Source organism: Phalangium opilio, unplaced genomic scaffold (assembly GCF_054372755.1).
Source record: "Phalangium opilio isolate 3A_F unplaced genomic scaffold, DU_Popi_V2 ptg000810l_1, whole genome shotgun sequence".
Taxonomy (NCBI): Eukaryota; Metazoa; Arthropoda; class Arachnida; order Opiliones; family Phalangiidae; genus Phalangium; species Phalangium opilio.
This window is the reverse complement of record NW_028324253.1, coordinates 1152426-1167059: the sequence shown is the minus strand read 5'-3', so window position 1 is coordinate 1167059 and position 14634 is coordinate 1152426. Positions and strand designations below refer to the sequence as shown.

At 40.9% G+C, this 14634-nt stretch overlaps 1 protein-coding gene across 1 annotated transcript; it reads left to right on the top strand.

Annotated features, from left to right (window-relative positions):
* Window positions 1-2604: 2604 nt before the first annotated feature.
* Window positions 2605-7065, top strand: LOC149588015 (uncharacterized). The gene has a single exon (XM_089863213.1). It carries the CDS (start codon window positions 2605-2607, stop codon window positions 7063-7065), a length of 4461 nt encoding a protein of 1486 aa, XP_089719339.1.
* Window positions 7066-14634: the final 7569 nt, after the last annotated feature.

Sequence of the window (14634 nt, the reverse complement as noted above, 5' to 3'; positions counted from 1 at the left end):
CTTGACTATAACAGGCCAGGGGAACACAACCACCATGCATTTCGAATCAAATTACTTAAGATTTTCTCCCAATATTGGCCTTAAGGTGGTGGTGGGTCCTTTTTGAATAACGCGGATGTAATTTCTATGAAATATCTTCAGAATTGTTGGGACCCCTAAAAGGGTAAAAAAAGAAAGGGCACCCTTTTTTTTTCTTTACCCGCCCGTGGGGACATTTTTTCGGAGTCCATTCTCCCAGAAATTTGAATTGAAAAAAAAATTTGAATATTATTTTTTATATACCTTTTATTTACCTGGGCGATGTTGGTATAGAAAAAGAGGAACTCAAGGTTACCTAGTTTCGTTGAATAAAAAAGTGAAAGCTCAGTTATGTTTTGATTGTCGAAGGAACCGCTAAGTTTTGAGAGAAAAAAAGAGGGTTTTTTTATTCACTAAGTTTTTTTTTTATAATGTGCAGCGCGGATGTTGAAAAGAAATATGTTTTAATAGCTCGGGTAAAGAATAAAAAAAATTTTACCCGTCTAAGATCTACGAGGGGTAGAAAAGGATTTAAGAAGTAAATGGAAGGAAACAGGTTGTACACCCTTTAACGTCATCACAGCGCCGCCGTACCTTTTTTTGAAACTAACTCAAAATGGAGGAAGAAGTATTTTACTATTTTTTATGGGTACCCCATACTGGATGGATATATGTTGAGAAACAAGTTGGGATTGTTTACAAGAACCTGGTTTTACATTTTAAATTATTTCAATTACTGTACGATTGTTTATTTAGGATAGTAATTGAGGTCCGATTTTACTTTTGGTTTTAAATGGATAATGTGTACCGTTATCTTATTTCGATAATTGACTATTTTTAATTATAAATATAATTTAGATTAAGGCTTGTCCCATGATTTCAAAAAATTTCATATTTGAACTGAGATATTTGTTTAAAATTGGTTTTAAATGGATAACGTGGTTTGTTGGCGATATTTTATTTCGATAATTAGCTGTTTTAATTATAAATACAATTTAGATTAAGGCTTGTGTTATGACAAAAACAGATTTCAAAAATTTCATCTTTGAACCGAGTTATTGGAGGTCAAAGTTCACCCCACTAGATTTGTACAATAAAACGTAGTTGACTCGAAATAATTTTTTTAAATATGAACAAAAATTTTGTTACAGTAAAAACTGTCAAATTATTGTTATGAAACTGATAAACAATAATTATAAATGACCTTCGATAAAATTTAATTGACATGAAGTAATGGTTTCAAATATTAACAAAAAATTCTCTTGGAGTTATTTTCAAATTGAAAAACTGCCCACAGTACCTATTTTCAAAGAGAAACCAAAAAAATAAACTTAACCAACAAAATAAATTTCAATTGTTTTAAATGTGATCAAAATATTTACTTGCAGTTATATTTTAAATTTACCGAAAAACATTCTGCAAAAAAACGTATATTTTCAAACTGATAAACAGTAAATAGGAATAACGAACATTGCGAGTTGGGTTCAGTACTTTTAGGACTGTTCACGAGCTCGAGCCAGCTCGGGCTCGTGACGAGCGAGCCGAGTTCGAGCCGAGCCGAGCCGCCACTTTTGCGGCTCGATTAATTAACGAGCGAGCTTTTTTATGGTCGAGCCGAGCCGACTCGCGAGCTTAGTCACTGATAAAGTGCTTTCCTTTCAGTCTTTATTCTCTCCACCAATAGCGTTCCGTTGTATTTTTATATGAAATAAAGCCTGGGAAAAATCTCTCGTCTCTAACCTTGAGCATATTTTAAAGAGCGGGTTTTACTGAACCACTACATTCCTAAACATGCGATGGCATTTATAGTCATTCTCAAGTTTGACGTTGGTAGTAGCAATTTTTTTTAAACATGTATATGTTAATCGAGCCAGCTCGGCTCGGCTCGATCATTTTCGAGCCGAGCCGAGCTAGAGCCGAGCCGCCGTTTTTTTTACTCGAGCCGAGCCGAGCTTTTAAAAAGCTCGCTCAGCTCGGCTCGTGAACAGTCCTAGTACTTTTAGGGCATGCGCGTACTGTTAGTGGTATACTATTAAATTAAAAACTTGAGATAATTATCGGTATTCAAAATAATGTTAGCCACTACTACAAATACAAACTGATACTGTCGCAACTTGACGTCACGAACTCTAAAAAACTAGATACTATCTTTTTGTAACTTTTTTATAACTTGTATATAACAAACGGTGTAAAACGGCGAAGGGCAGAGTTGCCTAAGGAGTTAACGGATAGAGTTCTTTGCTTGTAAATTTATCTCGATTTATAACGCGCAGTATCACTGTTAGTTTAATTTTAATGATCTCAATAAAACTCTGTTATTATTGAAGTTGAGTTTTAGTCTGGTTTTCGCATGTAAGGCTTATTAGTTCGCGACATTTTGGTGCCGAAACCCGGGAGTGAGAACTTTGAGAACGAGAAATTAGTGGACTAGTAATACGAGAGTTCATGAGCCGCCGAATCTGAGGAATTCATCGGAAGAACTATTATACTTGAGGATCTTACATGCCTAACCTATCTATGGAGACCATTAAAAAATCAAGAAAAGTGATTCGCCAGCGAACGACAGTACTATTGAGTAAGATCGAGATGTGTCTGCTAGATGAGAATCCGGACCGAGAAATCTTGGGAGAGTTACTGGAGCAATTAAAAGGCAAGAACATCAGTCTTAACCAGCTAAATACACAAATACAGTCGATGACAGACGAGACAGACATCGAAGCCGAGGTGGATTTAGCGGAGGACTATGCCGAGAAGATCATTGTTTGGACGGCACGAGCAACAAAGGCCATAACAGCTTCAGCGCTAGAAAGACCATCAGAAGTCATCCTGCACGAGACTCGAACTCAAGAGAGAAATAGCAACAGGACAGCAACCGTAAAACTGCCAACATTAACCATTCCAAAGTACAATGGAGATCGAGCCGAGTGGCAGAATTTCTGGGGTCAATTCGAGGCTTCAATTCACGAGAATCCTACGCTAGCGGCAGTGGATAAATTCACCTACCTGAAATCCTTCCTTGAGGGCCCAGCGTTGTCAGCAATAGGAGGATATACCTTATCAGAAGAAAATTACGAAGCCGCGATAGAGAAGTTGAGCGACCGTTTTGGCAAAAGATCGGATGCAATTAACACACACATGGTGAAGCTCTTACATCTTCAGCCGGTTAAAAGAGCGTCAGATGTAACATCATTAAGACATCTTTATGACACCTGCGAAATTCAAGTGAAGAGTCTAGAGGCTTTGGGAACGTCCGTAAAAACGTATGGCACCTTTCTCTATCCTATCTTAACGCAAGTTTTGCCGCATGAGATTCTACTGGAGTTCAATAGGCGATATGACGATGAAGAGCAGAGCGCGCAAACCTTGCTGGAATATCTGAAGCGGGAAGTGGAAAGCAGAGAACGAGCCACAGATCTTCGTAAAGACGAGGACGAGAAATATACAGCATTCAATAGCCGATGGACCAGCAACAACGTCAAGAACGAATCCAGCCATTCTAAACATTACCGTAATCTTAGGAACAAGCCTTCTACAACAGCAGTACTCAAAACGGCATTGAGCAAGTCCTGCATGTACTGTGGTGATTTACAACATTCTACGAGAGAATGTCGAGCATTATCGATAGACCAGAAGACGGAACTCATCAAGAGCCAAAATCGATGTTTCGTTTGTCTTGCCCAAGGTCACATGGCGCGTCGCTGTCCATCAGGAGTCAGATGTGGACATTGTCAAAGGAAACACCATGAGTCAATTTGCCGTAAACAGTTTGAAGATCAATCTGAGCCTAAAAGTATCAGTTCAGAGTCGGAAGACAGCTCGCAACCAGAGAAACGTACCATGGCGATGAGTACCATTATGCCACAATGTGAGAGAGACTTATCCCAACGACTACTACTTCAGACAGTGGTCGCATACGCAGAGGGTGAAAACTCCAGAGTACCGGTCAGATGCCTTTTCGACGGAGCCAGCGAAGGAACGTTCATTCAAGGGAATTTGCGACGCCGTCTAAACCTTCCAGACGTAAAGGAAGAAGTTGTTGATGTATTTCCCTTTGGGAAAGAGAAACCTGAACGAGTTACCAGAAAAAAGGTGAAACTGACGTTGAGAAGTACTACAAATCCTGAGGCGTTTGCGGATATTGAAGCCTTAGAAGTACCAATCATTAGCGGAGCGATGGTCACGGTACCTAGGAAAGGAATTCGGAGGTATATGGAAGACAGTAATCTACCCCTGAGCGATATTACCGAGGTCAATGGGTTACCAGTTCCGCAAGAGGTCCTGGTATTGATCGGAGTCTACTACTTCTGGGCATTAAATACCGGAGAGAATAAGCGCATGGACGGGTCTTTGGTAGCGGTGAAAAGCATCTTTGGCTGGTCGGTTCATGGGGCACAAAGTATGTCGTCATCTGTTAATTCTATCCAAGTCATGAAAGTCAGCGTTCAAGAGACCGAGATAGCAGCGTCATTAAAAGCCTTTTGGGAGATTGAGTCTCTTGGAATAACAGAGGAATCAGTATCATCGAAGTCTGAAGACGAAGTATTGGTTAACCACGAGAAGACTCTCACTTTCCACGCCGGAAGATATACAGTTCGACTACCATGGAAGAACAGTCAAGATAAAATTGGCAGCAATATGGCCCTATCCAAAAGGAGGCTAGAAGGCTTAGTCAAGAAGCTAAAACAAGATCCTGTCCTCTATATGAGATATCAAGACGCTGTATCTGAGATGTTGGACCAAGGCTTCGCAGAATACGTTCCTGAGCAAAACATAAACCAAAAGGAAGGGCTACACTACTTGCCTCATTTCCCTGTCATCCGAGATGACAAGTCTACCACGAAATTGAGAATAGTACACGACGCCTCGGCACATGAGAAGGGTTTCCCTTCGCTCAACTCTTGCCTGCATGTTGGGCCCAGCCTGGTTCCAGACTTACTAACCATTCTGATCCAGTTTAGACAGTACCGAGTTGCCCTGATGAGTGATGTCGAGAAAGCATTCCTCCAGATATATCTCGACCCTATTGACAGAGATTATGTCCGTTTCCTATGGATAAAGACTATGCCAAAGACAGATGAGCCGTTGGAAATCATCCACTTACGAATGACAAGGGTTCTATTTGGGGTCGCCTCCAGTCCGTTCCTATTAGCAGCCACTCTACGATGTCATTTCAAAAAGTATGAACACCAGTATCCTGAAATCAGCGACATGTTGGCGAAACGACTCTACGTCGACGATTTAGTCACGGGGGGAGAGACCGTTGACGAAGCCAAGGAAGTATATCGCGTTTCAAGAGAGATATTCAGTCACGCTGGCATGAATCTGAGGAAATGGGTGACCAACTGCCGAGAATTAGCCGATTTATGGACTGAAGATAGTACACCAGTAAAACAACTCGGCAAGGTGTCAAGCTCTAACCTGCTCAAAGTCCTTGGCATGTCCTGGGATCATGAAGAAGACCTACTTACATTCGACATATCCTCATTGCTCGACCTACTGAAAGACAAAGAAGATACAAAGCGAGGTGTCCTGAAGGCAGCGGCGAGAGTTTTCGACCCTATTGGTCTGCTATCACCATTCTTGATCAGAGTAAAATGCCTTTTCCAAACGTTGTGGGTGAAGGGAGTCGGATGGGACGATAAATTACCAGAGGAGGTGCAAGAGACATGGGATGATTGGATCATGGAGCTGAGATTGGTCGACAGGGTTAAAGCACCGAGATGGTATTACGCTGGTTCCAACGCCAAGGTCGTACATCAAGAATTCCATCTATTCTGCGACGCTAGCGAATTAGCTTATGGAGCTGTCCTGTATTTACGCCACGAGACTGAAGATGGAGACATTGGAGTATCATTGGTCTCTTCGAAAACTAGAGTTGCACCCATAAAGGCCCTTACCATTCCAAGATTAGAACTCATGGCAGCTGTTATAGGAGCCCGACTTCTAAACCACACGATGCAAGTATTCGAAGGCTCAGTATCCAGCTATAGTTGTTGGACAGATTCAGAAATAGTTTTACATTGGATTCGAGGTCTATCCAAGCAATGGAAACCGTTCGTCGCCAATCGAGTCGCAGCTATCCAGCAACATACCGAGCCAAGTCGATGGTCACATGTAGCCGGCAAGCTTAATCCAGCCGATATCGCATCAAGAGGTTGTCATATCCGGAACTTAGCAGAAAACTCCCTTTGGTGGAAGGGACCACCATGGCTGACGGAACAGAAAGATTTATGGCCCAGTTCCTCGAAAGCAGCTACATGTCCTGACGAAGAAATCATGCTGGATGAACGAAGGAAGATCGTCACGCTCTTCTGCAATTTGAATCCTGAACCCCTCTTGGATGTCAACAGACACAGTCGAATAAATCGAATCTACAGAATTACCGCTTGGATTCAACGTTTCATTCAAAATCTAAAGACCAACGAATCTTCGAGACAGAGAGGTCCTTTGTCCGCCACAGAGCTCCTAAGCGCCAAACTCTATTGGATACGTGAGATCCAGCGCCAAGCATATGCAGAAGACTACCAAAGCTTATCTGAGAAGAAACCACTATCCAAGACCTCGAAGTTACTTCAGTTCCAACCGTTCCTTGAGGATGAAGTCATAAGAGTTGGGGGACGTCTTCAGTTAGCCACCATAAGTTATGGGCTCAAGCACCCGTACCTGTTACCGGCCGATCATTACTTAACAGAGTTAATAGCGAGGAATTCGCATGAGATGGTCAAGCACGGTGGGCTCGATAGCACCCTTGTCCAGTTGCGAGACGAATTCTGGATTCCAAAAGGACGACAGCTTGTAAAGAAAATCGTCCATCATTGCGGGAGATGCAGAAGATTCCGAACCAAGCCAGGAGCCCAAGTACCAGCTCCTTTACCAGCTGATCGAATAACAGAGTCTCCTCCGTTTGCTACCACCGGCGTCGATTTTGCCGGACCATTGTTTATAAGAGGCGAGGAAGGAGAGAACAAAGCATACATCGCGCTCTTTACTTGTGGAGTGACTCGAGCCATACACCTGGAAGCAGTGACTGACTTAAGCACCGAATAGTTCATGTTGTCTTTTCGCCGATTCATTTCTCGAAGAGGACTCGTATCTACGGTTTATTCAGACAACGCTCGGACCTTCAAAAGAGCTGAGAAGGACTTAAAGGATCTCTACAACAAAATCACGGAAGATCAGTTCCTGGACTTCCTGGGCCAAAGAAACATCCACTGGAAACATATCGTGGAGCGAGCAGCATGGTGGGGTGGATTTTGGGAGAGGCTCGTAAGATCGGTGAAAGATTGTCTGAAGAAAACACTGGGGCGTAGTTATTTGACGTATGAGGAGCTGAACACCAGTTTGATCGAGATTGAAGCCATCATTAATTCCAGGCCCCTCACATACAACTTTACAGACATAGGCGAACCCTCTCCTTTGTCTCCTTCCCATTTTCTTATCGGAAGACGCCTAACAAGTATCCCGAGTCAAGATTTCTCGCAAGTACCATCATCAGTCGGACGAAACCAGCTGACTAAAAGGCTACGCTACAGACAAATGCTGCTGGACCAGTTTTGGAATCGATGGAGTAAAAGCTACCTGCTGGAATTGAAGACCGCACATGCTAGTAAACCAGTACATGGAGTTCGCGAATTCAAAGAAGGGGATGTGGTCCTTCTTGCTGAGCCAAAACTACCGAGACAAAGCTGGCGTATGGGCCGGATACAGCAACTTTTCCCCGGACGCGATGGCTTGATCCGAGCGGTGGCAATCAAACTTCCTGGAGGGACAATTTTACGACGAGCTATACAGATGTTGCACCATTTAGAAGTTTCACAATGATGAACTGTGTCCATCGGGGGGAGGATGTCGCAACTTGACGTCACGAACTCTAAAAAACTAGATACTATCTTTTTGTAACTTTTTTATAACTTGTATATAACAAACGGTGTAAAACGGCGAAGGGCAGAGTTGCCTAAGGAGTTAACGGATAGAGTTCTTTGCTTGTAAATTTATCTCGATTTATAACGCGCAGTATCACTGTTAGTTTAATTTAAATGATCTCAATAAAACTCTGTTATTATTGAAGTTGAGTTTTAGTCTGGTTTTCGCATGTAAGGCTTATTAGTTCGCGACAGATACATTCATGAGCAAATTCCAAAAAGAAAAAAAATTAGAGGGTGAAACTAAACTAACCCTAACCCGTAGATTTTTTTAACGAAAAAAAAAAACGTGGGATAGTTTTTCTATTACTCTTAGCTAACACTAAGAGTCCTTGATTTTTTTCTTCTGTATATGCCATCGTAAGGTTTTTTATTTAAAAAAAACCTCTTTCGGTTTTTCAATAAAGAGTGACCTTCCCCACTCTCCTCGTGGTTTAAGAAAAAAAGAAAAGGAGAAATTGAAAAAGTTATCCGAAATCCGATATATATTCGTGTCTGCTTCGTAAATGGTAATCCCTCGGAGAAAATCTTGATATTGAGGGTTATTCCCGCTTTTTCAAGCAAATTCATTGGATAATTTCGAGGTCTAGGTAATACGCCATCCCATCATCCAGGAACAGGAAACGCGAGGTGCTGCTGCATGGACTCGCTAAAATATTGTCGGAGTTTAAGCATTGTTGATAAGTTATTGTGGTAAGTTAAAGGGTTAGTAGCTAGCGTAAAAGTCGATCATTACGGCGTTGCCACGGCCTGTCTTTTATTTAATGTTTCCCACCAGAAGGCGACATAGCATTGTCGTCATTCTGGCAAACCGCAGGCTGGGAAATAAGCCTCTTAAAATGCTTAGAGTCCATGCACTTTAATTACAAACTGGACTTTGTTCACTTAAAAGGGTTCACAAGTAGACTTAAGGCCAGTAAACCCAAAAGCATTTACTTTTTAAACTGGCCCAGCTAATTTTTAAAGTGGACATTTTATAATTCTCAGCCTGGTCAAACGGCCAATTTGTTTCCGATTTTGCAATATTTTCTATTTTTAAATGGTTAAGCTTTGAACTTTTAAATTGATTAATTAAGTGGCCACAAGGCCAGTAGACTACAAAACATTTAATTTTTTAAACTGGCCCAGCTAAGAACATTTTCTCAGCCTGGTCAAGCCGCCAATTTCTTTTCGTTTTTGCTATATTTTCGATTTTGAAATAACAATTTTAACTAATTTATTAGGCTCAATTTTGATAATTTTTTACAATAAAATTCAAAACTACCAAAACCTTAAAGCGACTATCCCTTTAAATAACTATACCCCCTTTTAAAATGACATTAATATTCCACTGCTGAAAGCCGCCTGAGATATGTCAAGTTTTTAACCTTGATATTGTCAAATGGGTTAGAAAAATTTAGATGGGAAATGTTGGGTTCAACCGGTTACGGGGATGTAATGTAGAAGGGTAAAATTCAGTTTCCGGTTAAATTTACATACCTCAATCGGTTTATTTTGTGTGTGATTTCAATCCGATGGCAGTACCAAATACCATTGATTGAAAGATATTGAATAAAGTCTACACATTTCCCTAGGAGTGTCTTGGAATTTCCGTTTCAACAGCAGCTGATTGCTTATTTACGTTTTTCTGTCTGAAATAATGTAGTGGAAGAGTGCTGCTGTGAAAATTCTTTGAATTAGTAAAAAAGAAACACATTTTAACCCCATAAAATGATAAACCCCATAAACTCCAAAAAATCGTGCGTAGACTCCGGTCGACTCCAAATTTGAAAAAAAAATAACAATCCAGTGTAAAAGTATGATCTTGAATTAACGGATCTTTTAACCCAATTTAATGAGTTAACTATAGTCCAGTAAATCAGTTTGGTCATGTGAATTCAAGTTGTTGAGGTGAATCTTCACCAAACAGTTGGCAAGAAAGACTTTTATATATCAGACAATACAATCTTTCGACTCAATTTAAACGTAAAAGGATTTTTTTGGAATTAACTCGAGTTTAGTAAGTTGACAAGTTTGCAAACCGTTGGCAATAAGAAATATCACTTAGTGAATTTGAATGTAAGTTGGGTGAGCCGAATCTCCAACAAAAACGGTTGATGAGAATACATTTTTAGCTCTTCTGTTTGAAACTAGAAGTTGAATCGCCTGAATTAAGCCAAGAAGCGATATCTAGTTTACTAGGGAGAAGGTATAAATTCGCCACATTTCTAGCTTTATCTCCAGTCCAAACGTAGATCCGGAGTTAATCCCCGCCTCTAAATTACAACCAGCATCTCATTGGTTCTTGAAAACTCACGTCAGCGCGACGCAAATGACGACGAAAATTACGTATTTTCCGACTGGGGAGAGTCGAAATAGTCCGGCCTCCTTTTACGTCCCCCCTTGTATTTTGAAAAGGGGACTGGGACTATGGCGCGCGAATACTTAGGAATCTTACACCTTCTTCCTTATAAACTAGATATCCCTTTGGGATTATGTTTAATCCTTTTCACCATCGATAACCATACGTGACTGACCCCTAGCTACCTTGCCCTGCATTTCCATTTGCTACATTTTTTACGAATCAATTTGGATCCGCTTTCAAAAATAATAATTGCAAAATATTGCATTTCGACCTTTCCGAAACGTTTGAAAACTGTTTCAACGTGTCTATTGTAAACGCGGCTTCTGTAACTTCAACCTTTCCCAAATCGAACTAAATTCCCAATCGTAAATAACTTTATTTTACAATTACACTTAAGTAAATAAGCGTCCATTGGTTGCAAACCACTTTATAAACCTTTACACGAAACAGTTTTAACAAACCAATACGGAATTATCCATAAATGAAATAAATCTCCCTACATATCCAAGCCCATGCAGAGTAAACTGGTTAGCTCTCTGTCTTAATCTTAATGGTACGTGAGTGGAATTGAAAATGCGGGGGTAGTAAGTAGTAAGACTTGCACCAGTGCACTCGAGCTTCTTTCACGAGAAAAAAAAAGAAGAAAAGTTCTCTTATTTCTTCAGTTTGGTCTACTAGGTGAGGAAATATCAAACCCGCGAAATCACCTCCTCCAATGTTCTACATCTCACCCTTAAACTTCCAAATAAAAGAAGTTAAACTTATATACGATTCCGTCAAGTATTTAAGACGTTTGAAGCTGCGACGAACTTATTTTGCTAACCACGAATTTTTGGTTTCTTTTTCGTGCTGGTATATCGAAACCTATACTTACATCGGTTGGCGCTGTTTTTGGTGGAACTGATGGTTGCTTGAAGAATATTATTTAGAGGGTTCGGTGGTTCGGCCTCGGAGACTTTTCGCGATATCATGTGACTCCAACCAACACTGGTTGGTTACTTGGTGGTTGCTGTAGAGTAGGCCCGTATCTGTAGATGTACCATTTTCTTTGTACTTTTTTCTTTCTTTTTTTATAGCAAACCCTTAATTCGGGCCACGAATACCGACTATATCTTTAAACATCAAGCCCCCCCAACCTCCCCATCCCTCTGATTTTTGGCGGGAAAGAAATGTGTTCACGTGCATGGTGGATTTGTCAAAAATGTCTTTGCCATGCAATGCAATGCGCAGTTTTAGCTTTTTTTAATTTTAACCGAGTTTTATTCCCAAACCAATTTCAATGGTGGGTAGATTTGTTTTCCACACGTTTCCCGCTAACATAGAGAAAATATGGTATGGTATGGTCATCACATAACCGGGCTGCCAGACTTTAAATGGTATTGTCAATATAAAACCGACCGATCTTTGTCAGGCTGGGTGTACTGAACGCAATGTACTATTTCAATACATCTACGCCTGCCACCAGATCGCCAGCACCCATTTTACCTGTCACCGGATCGCTAACATCTTCCACCTACCATCGAATCGCCAGCACCCATTTTGCCTGCCACCGGAGAGCCAGCACCCATTTCGCCTGCCACCGGAGAGCCAGCACCCATTTCGCCTGCCACCGGAGAGCCAGCACCCATTTCGCCTGCCACCGGATAGCCGGCACCCATTTCGCCTGCCACCGGATCGCTAACATCTTCCACCTACCATCGAATCGCCAGCACCCATTTTGCCTGCCACCGGAGAGCCAGCACCCATTTCGCCTGCCACCGGAGAGCCAGCACCCATTTCGCCTCCCACCGGATCGCCAGCACCCATTTCGCCTCCCACCGGATATCCAGCACCCATTTTGCCTGCCACCGGATCGCCAACACTCATTTTGCCTGCCACTGGATCGCCATTACCCATTTTGCCTGCCACTGGATCGCCATTACCCATTTTGCCTGCCACCGGATCGCCAACACTCATTTTGCCGTCCACTGGATCGCCATTACCCATTTTGCCTGCTACTGGATCGCCAACACTCATTTTGCCGGGTGTGACCCAAAATCCCCCCAGCCAAAATCCCCCCGGACAAAATCCCCCCAAATCATAAGTAACGGACAAAATCCCCCCATTGTAGGACAAAATCCCCCCAAATCATTATAACAAGACAAAATCCCCCCAAATCATTATAACAAGACAAAATCCCCCCAAATCATTATAACAAGACAAAATCCCCCCAAATCATTATAACAAGACAAAATCCCCCCAAATAATTAAAACAAGACAAAATCCCTCCAAATGATATTTAACGGTTAGGTTTGGTTAGGATAGGTTTGGTTTGGTTAGGATAGGTTAGGTTAGGTTAGAAATATTTTATAAATCATTTAACAATGTTACGCCTTTTCCAAAATTTTGATGTTTAGCTTCATTGACTTCTCAAATAATATGCCTTTTCCAAATCATTACTGTTATGTTAGGTTAGGTTTGGTTAAGTTAGGTTAGTAATATTTTAAAATCATTTAACAATGTTACGCCTTTTCCAAAACGTTACTGTTATGTTAGGTTAGGTTTGGTGAGGCTAGTAATATTTTATAAATCATTTAACAATATTACGCCTTTTCTAAAATATTGATGTTTAGCTTCATTGACTTCTCAAATAATATGCCTTTTCCAAATCATTACTGTTATGTTAGGTTAGGTTTGGTTAAGTTAGGTTAGTAATATTTTAAAAATCATTTAACAATGTTACGCCTTTTCCAAAACATTACTGTTATGTTAGTTTAGGTTAGGTTTGGTTAAGTTAGGTTAGTAATATTTTATAAATCATTTAACAACGTTACGCCTTTTCCAAAATATTGATGTTATGCTTCATTGAGTTCTCGGTACAATTTCGGTATGAGTGAATAAGGTCAAAAATCATTTTAGAGCAAAATCAAGCACACCATTCGATAGAGCGTAAAATTTAGATCTAAAATGGCCGCCGCTTTTTTCAAATTTCCAAAAAAAAAGTCTTATCCCCCATAAGAATTGCCACCTTTTCCAAAATATTGATGATTAACGTTAGGGTTCATTTTCACTTAAGAGGCCGAATAGGTAAGGATAGGTTAGGTTAGGTTAGGTTAGGTTAGGTTAGGTTAGGTTGGGTTACGTTGGGTTGGGTTAGGTTAGGTTAGGTTAGGTTTGGTTAGGTCAGGTTAGGTTAGGTTAGGTTAGGTTGGAAAAGGTGCCAAATTATTGGCCCTCTGATGTTTTCCACACTGTTTTTGACCTTGTTCACCTATACTGCAAAAAATGTTTTTGGTTTTTTTTTTGGAAATTTGAAAAAACCGGGGAATATTTTAGATCTAAATTTTACGCTCTTTCGAATGGTGTGCTTGATTTTGCTCTAAAATGATTTTTGACCTCATACCGAAATCCTACCGACTTCTCAAATAATATTTTATAAATCATTTAACAATGTTAGGCCTTTTCCAAAATATAAATGTTTAGCATCATTGACTTATCAAATAATATGCCTTTTCCAAAATATAAATGTTTAGCATCATTGACTTATCAAATAATATGCCTTTTCCAAAATATAAATGTTTAGCATCATTGACTTATCAAATAATATGCCTTTTCCAAAACATTACTGTTATGTTAGGTTAGTAGTATTTTACAAATCATTTAACAATGTTACGCCTTTTCCAAAACGTTACTGTTATGTTAGGTTAGGTTTGGTTAGGCTAGTAATATTTTATAAATCATTTAACAATGTTACGTCTTGTTATAATTATTAGGGGGGATTTTGTCTTGTTATAATGATTTAGGGGGATTTTGTCCTGTTATAATGATTTGGGGGGATTTTGTCTTGTTATATTGATTTGGGGGGATTTTGTCCTACATTGGGGGGATTTTGTCCTACATTGGGGGGATTTTGTCCTACATTGGGGGATTTTGTCCGTTACTTATGATTTGGGGGGATTTTGGTATACAATCACTATTGCCTACCACCCAATCGCCAACATCTTCACCTGCCACCGGAGAGCCAGCACCCACTTCGCCGGCTATCGGACCGCGAACACCTTCTTTCCCTGCCTCCGGACCGCCAACATCTTCGCCTGCCGACGCAGCGCCAGCACCCATTTCGCCTGCCACCGGATCGCCTGAACCCATTTTGCCTGTCACCGGATCGCCAACATCTACGCCTGCCACCAGATCGCCAGCACCCATTTTACCTTTCATCGGATCGCTTACATCTTCCGCCTGCCATCGAATCGCCAGCACCCATTTTGCCTGCCACCGGATCGCCAGCACCCATTTTGCCTGCCACCGGATCGCTTACATCTTCCGCCTGCCATCGAATCGCCAGCACCCATTTTGCCTGCCACCGGATCG

Bases quoted from the DNA above. Each gene is read 5' to 3' on its own strand.
- LOC149588015 (XM_089863213.1), top strand. From the start codon at position 2,605: ATGTGTCTGCTAGATGAGAATCCGGACCGAGAAATCTTGGGAGAGTTA.